General features: G+C 51.7%; 1 protein-coding gene across 1 annotated transcript; it reads left to right on the top strand.

The window, feature by feature from the left end:
• Positions 1-1,891: 1,891 nt before the first annotated feature.
• On the top strand, positions 1,892-9,661 carry ATPsynbeta (ATP synthase, beta subunit). Its single transcript, XM_037219358.1, has 8 exons — positions 1,892-2,027; positions 5,068-5,253; positions 5,642-5,776; positions 6,673-6,834; positions 7,492-7,676; positions 8,003-8,284; positions 8,694-9,045; positions 9,282-9,661. Exons 1-8 carry the CDS (start codon positions 1,919-1,921, stop codon positions 9,443-9,445), a joined length of 1,575 nt encoding a protein of 524 aa, XP_037075253.1. The 5' UTR covers positions 1,892-1,918; the 3' UTR covers positions 9,446-9,661.
• Positions 9,662-11,061: the final 1,400 nt, after the last annotated feature.

Below are 11,061 nucleotides of genomic sequence, written 5' to 3' on the forward strand. Positions count from 1 at the left end.
AATGAGTTCCTGTGTACCACGGAAAATGTCGCTCTTTTCAGCATCCGGGAACTTTCTTCTTCACTCAGAGCTACCATATGTTGGTAGTTGTTTGTAGTAGTCTGAACACCGGTGAATCCACGAAACAGTAGCATGAGGCAAATCGCGGTCCCGAAGAGTGACACGACAGTGGTCTTTGACCGTGATCGAATGAAAACAAGGTCATCAAATGCGATACGGCGAAGTTCAAATCTTAAGCTAATTGTTCCAAGACGTACTTGGGCAGTCACATTCAGCTGTCCGGCGTACACACTCGTGCAAGCGCGCTATCGGTCCGGCCGTTGTACTCGTGCATTCGCATCCAACAGTCTGGTCGGGGGTGTAGTTTCCTATTCAGTTGGTGGCTTTCAGCCCTCCTCCCAATTTTAAATAGAAAATAGGCGAAATCAGGGAAGAAATCCCTTTGTTTCTTTCTTTTGGAGGTAGGTTGCGTCAATTTTCACTTTCAGCGCCCCCCCCCCCCAAACATATTTTGCGAAACCTCGCTTCTGAATCTGGTGGTTTCACTTTCGCAACGTATGCAATAGCCTGGTCGTCACACCAGTGCGAACTGTATTTGAAACCCCGACCGCCACACGCTTGTGCCACAATATCGAACACATGGTCGGTAACATTGACGCAACCGTGTCAACGGTCGGGCAGTCGCACTTGGGTGAGCATATGCAAAAGTGCGATGGTCACCACGTCACACTTGCGCAACAGGCAAAACAGAGACAGTGACGTCACAACAGACAGTGACGTCCTTAGGGCTCCATCTAACAGTCCCACAGTAACAGCAGTACAGTTTATATCCGACAGTTGAGTGGTCGCACACACCTTTTTAAATTAGTTCGGACACTTTGACTGGATTTATTTCGAGGGCATAGCTTGCTGAAGGTCATATGAGCCCAGAGGGCGGGCGGACCGTGCCCAGCGCTGCGGCACCTTAAACCTTCGTCGCAAAATTGTACCGTTGCGCTAGAATTTGATGGCCGGGTGGTGGGGCCGGGGCTCACCATCACGCTCTGCTTCGCGTGAGCTATGACGTCACAACCCGATCGTGGTATTCCAGGACAGATTTTGGGTAGATTTTGTGGTGAACGCTTAACTTTGCTGCAGTGCTGGGCACGGCCTGTCCCGCCCTCTGGTATTGTCTGGCCTTGAATGGCCGCTGCCAATGACTACGGGCTATCACTGCCAGACAAAAAGCGAGCGCGGAATCGGGTCAAACCCACCCTCCCGTCCATCGGCACTGGGTGGAATGCAGGTGTCCAAACCAACTGAGCAGCGGGGGCGGACGTGATATCACAGGTGCTGCCGTGCTGTACAGCATTGTGCAGCTGTATCAATCCTTTAACGCTATATTCTGCTTCCCGACGGTCACACCAAACAGCCAGCGAGCCTGATGTTGTCATTATAAGGTCCCTGTTTTTACTGGGGTCTTTGTAGGCTCGAGCTCCCATCTTGATATCATAAAAATCCGTTTGTGGTACTGCAGAAGCTCTGCGACGTATCTAAATGGTAGAAGGTAGGGATGCTTACCTTTTTTAATTCTTGCCGCGGGGTCGGCATGACCTCCAAGGCTGCGAAAAATCCCCATCCACTCCCTTAGCTTGGTCACTACACCGCCCAAAAATCGTATATAATGCTACATAATCGAAAATTTGCTCCAACCATCTGTTATTAGCGTATCTCATGCCTTCAGATGGCACTGCATTGAATACAAACTCTGTCGTCGTTCTGAAATCATGAAAAACTACGGCTATGGTATGTGCTCGTGACTTATCCACTACACAGTATGCACTAGAGTCTCTACCACGTCGGGAGCATATTTGGCAGCTCCAGCTGGCGAGAAAACCAGTGGTCACGTGACCATTCTCCTCCTCGCATCTCTGCCACGATGCTGGGCGCCGTTGGAAGGGTCTGCTCCTCTGCGCTTAAGGCGGCTAAGCCCGCCGGAAGCGTTCATTCTTTCCAAAAGCAGGTTCTCCCTGCTCTCTATCACACAGGTAAGTGTTGCAATTATATTTTTACTTTGTTGAGATTGGTACGATGAAGGCTGTCATTGCCAATGTGGCGCAGCCGGTGCCCTCGTACTGCACCTGCTATTCTGGGCTCCTGGGCGTTTTCTTCATGGCATAGATACTTTATTTTGTCTGTTATTTGCTTCTTTAATGATCCATACAGTGGGAAATTTCATTTTTCTGCCTGGTTTGCTGAGAATGAAGCTAAAGGGGGTGTTCCACATGAGGATGTGATTTTGGACTGAACTAGCCATCTTGAAGACTTTTTGGTGCTATTCACACTCCTGCTGTTCTTAAGGTTTAAGCATTGCTATTATCTGAGCAACATACTCATCAAAATGAAATAGTTATGTCAGAGAGGGTATTTTGTGGCCACCTTGGCATTCATGACCTAATAATATCATTTGAAACCTGCCATTCTATAGGCCATGCAGCAATTTAGGCCAAGAGAAATATGATTGTTGAGGCATTCATATGAGGCATTTGTGAGTGAGGTTTCCAGGTATAATAGCCATTAATTGCTCTCAATCAGTGTTGTGCAAGGTATGATAACAAACTGGTGCATTGAGGTATGCAGTTACCAAATGGATTATGCTGTCTGGAGCAGTCTTTACCCTTTAAAAAATACTAATAACTCTCAGTTGGTTTGTTCCACCATATCTGATGCTTGCTTCGCTATATTCTAAGATGAAGTATTTGTCATAATGGTTAGATTCTTGTGATAAGCATTCACTACTCTGCAACAGTTGAGGTGGCATTCTGGCCACTGCAATGAACAAGTGATTAGTATTCTTGTAATGCTTGACTGTGAATAGGTCCAAATAGTGTTTTACTAAGCCTGTTTTGATCAGGACAGAACATGTAAATAAGCAGTAAGTGAATGTTTTGCAACCATTTGGTACATCAAAATGCAAAGCAGGTTCATCCATAAAGTAGTCTGTCTTAACTGGTCAGCATATACTGAGAGCCTGGTAGAAATATGTTAGAATCCCATCAGTATTGAAATAAGACCAGACTGCAAAAATAGGTCATGCCAAATATTGTGTGGAATGGTAGCATTGCAGCTTCCCAAGTGAAAATGCCATGTATTTTGGCCTGGTTTGAGTTTGATTCATGATTATACTAGATTCATTGCACAGATGACATCTAGTTATATGGTGCATTGGACAGATTTTTTGTAGACAGGCCCTGTAGCACCCTGGGGTCACCAATGAGATCCATGCACATGTCTGCTGACTGGTAGGAGACTTGGTCACTGTCACAAAATAGCTGTGAACTAATAGTTCTTTTTTAAATATTTGTTTTTTCACATGATACTTTGGGTGTTGATAAATGTGGGACAATTTTGTTGGCTATTTAGGTAGGAGAAAGATTTTTTGAAAGTTCCAGGAGGAGAATGGAAGTTGCAGAAGCTTCAAAAAGATCGAACTACCAGTTTAACAAAACTTTTTTAGGAAAGGCCAGCTGTAATAGTACAGATAAGGCTCAGCACATTGTAGTTCTAAGAAATCGATGTTGGGGACAGAGGCCAGCTTTAGTAGTACGGATAAGGCTCAGCACACTGTAGTTCTCAGTGATGAATATTGGGTACTGTGCCAGCATGGATTTCACAAGTTTTGAGATCACCTTTTGTCAGATGATCATTGTCATTTAACATTTGTCAGATGTTAACCAATTGTCCTTGTTTTGCATTATGTGATAACCCATAGGGTGCCATTTTAGAGCATATTATAAATATTTATTTTGGTAATAGACACTTATTTGTATGTCGTTAAAGTGTTTCAAGTTAAATATTTCTCAATGTATAAATCTGGCTAGGTAGGCTGCATTACCAGAAAATATGTAGATGTTCATTTGAATAGCCAACACCCCCAGAAAAAAATTCAGTATGTGATGTTGACTAGCAAGCATGAGTGCTTTATAATTGTATAAACATACCAGTACTGCTGACACTAAGAAAAGTGTCTGATTAAAGATGCATAAGAATGACCATTGTGTCCTAGCATCTGGACACAGTTCATAGTTACTGTATGGATATGAAGATACAGACTTCCCTTTGGTCCCTTTTTGCATTCTGTATTTCATGTCATTAAATTTTCACAGGTTTCAGATGTGCTGGCAGGCGCACACAATGGTGAAACCTCAGCATATCATGGATGGTTTACTAAGTCCTATTTTCATCATGCCATTTGATTTCTTTATTACTTTTTATCAAAATGAATAAATAAACTAACTTGATGATAAGCTCTCTATCTTGTCATCTGGTCAGTTTTGGTACTGTATGTGTGCTATCTTTCCTGTTCTTATTAAGAGGGAATGAGGTGAAAGTTTGTTCTTTTTAGTATAAGTTAACATTTTTATGCTTGCAGCATGCAGAAAGTTAATGCCATAGAAATTGCACAGGCCACACATATTGCAACATGTGCTTTTTGCATTACCTTATTCCAGGTCCGAATAAGTAGACTTATACTGTATTATTCTCCAGAACATTTTTGTTGATAGTGAGCATTTCATATGTTTGTATAAGTTGTGACTTGTGATGGTTTCACTTTCCAGTATAAAGACATTGTGTGCAATGGGTGAATAATGCAACCCCTGGTACCTAGTAATATGCTGGGTGTTACACTCTTGCTGATGTGCATCAATATGAGTGCCAATAATGTTTTGCGTTTTTCACTGTAACATGTGTCAGAAAATGGTTAGAAATGGCCTTTGCTGATTAATGGTAATCCATTCACCATCAAAGGGCATTTCATCATGTAATGAATGATGAGTGGTGTTACTTTTGATGTGAGCAAAGTAGGAGAAAATATAAGTAGGTTGTGTCACATCATGTGAGCTGGCATACTTAACTTAGCACAGCTGACCTCTGTGGCATCTGACACATGAGACGTAATTCAGGTTCCGCAGACAACAACTGCATGTGCACAGCCTTCGCCATGCTGCCCAGGCTGATGCCTGCTGGGCCCCATTGCCATCCCACCCTCGTCACGGTGCTGGCGCTGACTCATAATCCTGCTGGCAGGCCAGTCGCAGAATGCGCCGGCTGCAGCTGCGCCAGCCGCGGCGGCGGCGCCCGGCGGCCAGATCACGGCCGTCATCGGCGCCGTCGTAGACGTGCAGTTCGAGGGCGAGCTGCCGCCCATCCTGAATGCGCTGGAGGTGAAGAACCGCGAGCCGCGCCTCGTGCTGGAGGTGGCCCAGCACCTCGGTACGTCGGTCGACGGTCGCCCGCGCGTGCGCCGGGGACGGGCACACCCCACGCCCAGTATTCTTGGTTTGGGATGTTGGGTGAAATCACGCCAGGAAGCTGGGCATCGATCTCATAACTTGTTATCATTCCTAAAGAAGGTGTTGTGTCAACCTATGCATGTGGCCTGTGTGCCCTGAGCTGTTGGCTGGTCAGTTTGCACTTTGTCTGGGTTTAGTGAGGGGTGAGCTGATGGCCAGTGTGTATGCTCACTATGGCATGCCAGCAGTGTTTCGTATCAGCGAACATTCTCTGAACCGCTATGGATGCGCAGGAGTTGTTGCCGGTAATGGTACCCGGTCCGTCGCGCCTTGCGCTCTGTGTGACTTCGCGTGCCCGTGTGCGGCAGGTGAGAACACGGTGCGCACGATCGCCATGGACGGCACAGAGGGTCTGGTACGCGGCCAGAAGGTGGTCGACACCCAGTCCCCGATCAAGATCCCCGTCGGCCCCGAGACGCTGGGCCGCATCATCAACGTCATCGGTACGCAGGCGGCGCCCGCTGGCCGCGCTGGCACCGGCCCGGCCCCCCTCTGTGACCAGTTCACTGTGTCACATAAAGACTGCCAAACACTGGTGTACTTACTGTTGTGTTTAAGTGAAAAATGGTTTGGTTTCACATGCGTTTGTGCTGTCAAGGGCAGGGAGGTGCTGTCGAGGTCACCGGCCATAGTTTGGTTGTTGTACACATCGCTGCAAGGCACCCATATGTTGACGAGAAACATGGTTGTTGGCTTGGTTTCCATTGAGCAGTATAGAAACCACTCAGCCTCCGAGCTTACCACAGGCTGTCTGTGACAGGTGGACAAACTGTACAGAAAGTGAGGCCACATCACCCACTACTCTCAGGCATAGCTGGCCATCTGTCTGTGGATGCTGGTATTCCCTGGTGTAGTGACATTGTCCCATGCCCAGTTCGTGGTTCGGCTACTGTGGCCAGAAGGTACTGTTAACTGGAGGGTGTGGTCTCTTGCCTGCAAGACATTTGACCTGAAAAAAATGGAGTAATTAACAGCCATGCATTTGAAGGTTTACATGACGACCTGTGACTGAACCTGGTAATCTAACCAGGTCTGGTCAAATGGTCAACCAAGGTAGTTAACACAACCCTAAAAGCACTTGGTATATATATATATATATATATATATATATATATATATATATATATATATATATAATGTAATATGGTGTACTAGGGTCTCGGATTTGGTTGTGGGATGCTCCTTGCTGTGCTTTGAAAGTGGCATGTGACTGGATGGTATGACCTGGGAACTGAGGGTAACCTGAGACAACTCAGACGCATGTTATCCAACATGGCATTCAGTGTGCCCCGACGGGGTGAGCCGTGACCTGACCCGGGCGGCGGCCGTGTCTTGCCAGGCGAGCCGATCGACGAGCGCGGCCCGGTGGCGACGGACAAGCGGGCTGCCATCCACGCCGAGGCGCCCGAATTCGTCGAGATGAGCGTCACCCAGGAGATCCTGGTCACCGGCATCAAGGTGGTCGACCTGCTCGCCCCCTACGCCAAGGGTGGCAAGATTGGTATGTGTGCAGGGTGGCGGCCCGCGCTCCGGTCAAGTAGCAAGCTGATTATCAGGACTTCTGAGCAATTTGATCATAATCATCTTGTTTTGAGCAAGACCTGTTCTTGGAGTTTATATGCATCTGCGGAAACCCAACGCTGTGCCCAAATGTGAAACGCACCTTCCGAAGCATGCTGAAAAACGGACTTGCATATTGGCCAGCCTTTGCGTGCGAGTTCTTTCATCCACCGTTTGTTGCCGCGAATGCCCATAATCACTTTGGTACGCTGACGTGACGTGTTTCCTTTGGAAGTGGTAGTGTCGCCTGGCCGTCCTGTTGGGAAGTGTGGGTGCGTGGATCAGACCATGGGTGGTCCCGCCTGCTGCCGGAGCCCGTCCCCTGAGCCGCCCCTCCGAACTGCCGACACCTCGCCACCTTCCCGCCACTCGGCCCAGTGGCCTGATGACCGGGTAGGGCTCCTGCACTCCCCCGTCATTCAGCCCACCTGCCAGAAGGAACTTTGTTAAGAGATAGTCGTGTATCACGTGGGACTCCACCGTGCTGTCCACGAAGAGCGACCGTCCTTGCCGCGCGTGACGTGCCCGCCCCGCCCCGCGGCAAGACTGCCGGTCGGTCTGCGCGCCGCCGCCACCAACGCTCCGTTCTCCGTCGCAGGCCTGTTCGGCGGCGCTGGAGTCGGCAAGACTGTGCTCATCATGGAGCTGATCAACAATGTGGCCAAGGCGCACGGTGGCTACTCGGTGTTCGCCGGCGTGGGCGAGCGCACGCGCGAGGGCAACGACCTGTACCACGAGATGATCGAGGGAGGCGTCATCTCGCTGTCCGACAAGTCGTCCAAGGTCGGTCGCCGGCCACATACAGCGGTCCGTCCTCGATAAGGGGTGTGGACTCTGCGTGTCATGAAGTGCCTCACATACGATGTGATGAGCGGTGGCGTGGAAAGCAGCCGCACGCTCTGGCTGGTGTCTCATTGCTCAGCTGTATGTAATCAAAGTTTTACAGACTGTGGGTTTTGTTTTTTCTGATGTTTCGTGTGAGCAAGATTGTTAGATTAGGGTTTTGTCTCTTCGGTTTGATGGCACTGGATGCAGGGACTACTCGTTTTCGTCCTTTTGCGTTTTGCGCTTGGTGTGCCTCCCACTAACGCACCGCCGTCTGCCGCCAGGTGGCGCTGGTGTACGGCCAGATGAACGAGCCTCCGGGCGCGCGCGCGCGCGTGGCGCTGACCGGCCTCACGGTGGCCGAGTACTTCCGCGACCAGGAGGGCCAGGACGTGCTGCTCTTCATCGACAACATCTTCCGCTTCACGCAGGCGGGCTCCGAAGTGTCCGCCCTGCTCGGCCGCATCCCGTCGGCCGTCGGCTACCAGCCCACACTGGCCACCGACATGGGTAGCATGCAGGAGCGCATCACCACCACCAAGAAGGGCTCCATCACCTCCGTGCAGGTGTGCTGACGCCGGCGGCCGGTTCAGCCTCCGGACTTACCGCAGGCTGGCGGTAGCCGTGGCCAAACCGTGCAGAAAGTGGGGCGGCGGCGACTGCTGTGACCAGGCCCTGCTAACAGCTGTGGATGGTTGCTGCGCTCCCAAGCGCGGCGACATAGCTCCGCACTCGGATGCTTCCACGGGCAACGCTGGTCGGGGTGGGGCGCCGCATGTATTACTGACGCTGCACACACATACATTTGCGGTGGAGATTTATTCTACACATAAGTCATATGCTTGTCTTAACGTCGTGGTGCACCATCTGCCGTCGTGTGCCATCGGCTGGCTGCGTGGATCCGACACGGATCGCCTTGTCCTGGCGTCGTGTTCGTCCGGCGAGACCCTGCCGCTGACCCCGCCGCACCCGCAGGCCATCTACGTGCCGGCCGACGATCTGACGGACCCGGCGCCGGCCACCACGTTCGCCCATCTGGACGCCACCACCGTGCTGTCGCGCGCCATCGCCGAGCTGGGCATCTACCCGGCCGTCGACCCGCTCGACTCCATCTCGCGTATCATGGACCCGAACGTGATCGGCGCGCACCACTACGGCGTGGCGCGTGGCGTGCAGAAGATCCTGCAGGACCACAAGTCGCTCCAGGACATCATCGCCATCCTGGGCATGGACGAGCTCAGCGAGGAGGACAAGCTGACGGTGTCGCGCGCGCGCAAGATCCAGCGCTTCCTCTCGCAGCCGTTCCAGGTGGCCGAGGTGTTCACAGGTGAGCGGGAGCCGGCCGGCGGACGGGGCCGCCTCGGCCTGGTCTGTGCCCGGCATGCCCAGGCGCCGGCGCGACATGGGCGCGTAACGTCCCTGGGACCGTGCTGCCCTGTGGTGTGGGAACGCGATGCTTGGCTTGTGACGGCGCGTGCTGACGGCCCTCGGACTCACACCGAGCCCGGGCCGCTGGTCGGCCGTGTCGCGGCGCGCCCCGCTAATGCCGCCCCCCGACCGCAGGCTTCGCTGGCAAGTTCGTCTCGCTGCAGCAGACCATCGACGGCTTCTCGGAGATCCTGGCCGGCAAGCACGATCACCTGCCCGAGCTGGCCTTCTACATGGTCGGCCACATCGATGAGGTGACGGAGAAGGCCGAGAAGCTGGCGGAGCAGACCTCAGGATAGACGCGCCCGCTGCCCCCCATAGCTATTCCTGGTGCCGGCGCGGCGGGTCGCGGGGCCGCGCGGGAGTGAGAGAGCGTGAGCGAGAGCTGTTACCGGCGCGCGGGGCCGGGCTGGCGGCCGGGCCCGCGCCCTTTGATACAAAGCTGTCAGCGGTTTGTGACTGTGGGTGATGTGGCGGGATCCGTGCTGGCAATACACGGGCTTCGCCGAGGAGGACATCGTGTTTGTGTCGGCGGGGGAAGAGGCGTCGCGGGCGCTCACCTCTACATCAGAACCTGGATGGACTGGAGCGGGGTGCCTCCGCGTTATCACTCGGGGGACTTCTCCTACCCCAGGAACAGAATACTTCACCTGGTTCTGTGGTTTAGCTGCCTCGTGCCGTTTATGCGTTGTTACCTAATTGCGGAGTGCGCGCTAAGGGCGGGGAGGTAACGCTGGTAAGTGACGCTGAGCTCCCATCTAAAAGTTATGCACTGTTGCGTGCAAAGCCGGCTTAGCGTGGGTTTGGATCTGTGTGTAAAGCCAGCTTGACGTGGCTTTGGTTCCGCGTGCAAAGCCGGCTTGGCGTGGTTTTGGATCTGTGGAAAGCCAGTTTGGCGTGGCTCTGAATCTCCTCAGAGGCGGTTCAGTCGGATGTGCGGGGACGTTCGTGATCCGAAATACTTGAATGGAGGAGGGCTGGCAGCTGCCTGCGGAGGAGGTGCAGCAAACACGGCCGTCCCGCGTTCGTGGGATGCGGCAGTTGACAAGAGGAGCGGGGTGATCCTGCATTGCACGAAACCCACACGATGTCAAAAACTGTGCCATTCGTGCACTCGTGATCTTTTGCGATTAGCACTCGGGACCCTGAATAACATAATCTCATGATAACGGAAACGAACGGAAATTATTTAAAAAGAACATAAGTAGGCCAGCCAATACTTAATTTCCCTTTGGAAGTTGCGTATCGCCCCATAGATGTGTTGAACTATCAGCCCCTCGCTGTCTTGAAAATGACATACATTGCTTTGATTTTATTGCGGTCATTTCCAAACGTTTTGCCGTTGGATTGAAAAGCTTGATAGCATGAAGGAAACAGAACCACTGTGTGACAGCCCGTGCGATATACGGCACTACCCTGCCTGTGCGTACAACGCATGCATGCACATAAAAGGAAGAGAGGGGCTAAGAAACCAGGAGAAGAGACCTACAATTTGCACGCATTTCGTAGCGAGAAGTTTTTGAAGAGCACGGGCCGCTGCTCCGTTGAATCTCCGCATTATATGACGGCGGTCATATGACCGCGATCTTTTCGATTTTCTTTAAAATAGCACTTGTGTACCCGGATCAGCCCTAAGTTCATCAGGCAAGCCAGATACTCCACTGGGGTATCAGGAATCATAAGCTCCAGAGGTTGACAAGCATTACATCGATATTCGCCATCTCGTGAGCACCCTGGTCAAGTTGATGCCTTGAACAGCGACAAAGTGTTCGGTAGCACGTTTCTCGGAGGACTATGAATGCATCTGATCGGGACGGGTCCTTAACGCCGTGCTTCAAGGACAGCAGTCTTCATGACTTAGGCATCTCGTAAGGTTTTGAAGTCACGGGACCCGTTTTGACTGGTGGGCTTTCTG

This window comes from Pollicipes pollicipes, unplaced genomic scaffold (genome assembly GCF_011947565.3).
Source record: "Pollicipes pollicipes isolate AB1234 unplaced genomic scaffold, Ppol_2.1 Scaffold_4295;HRSCAF=5057_pilon_pilon_pilon, whole genome shotgun sequence".
In the NCBI taxonomy this organism is placed as follows: domain Eukaryota; kingdom Metazoa; phylum Arthropoda; class Thecostraca; order Pollicipedomorpha; family Pollicipedidae; genus Pollicipes; species Pollicipes pollicipes.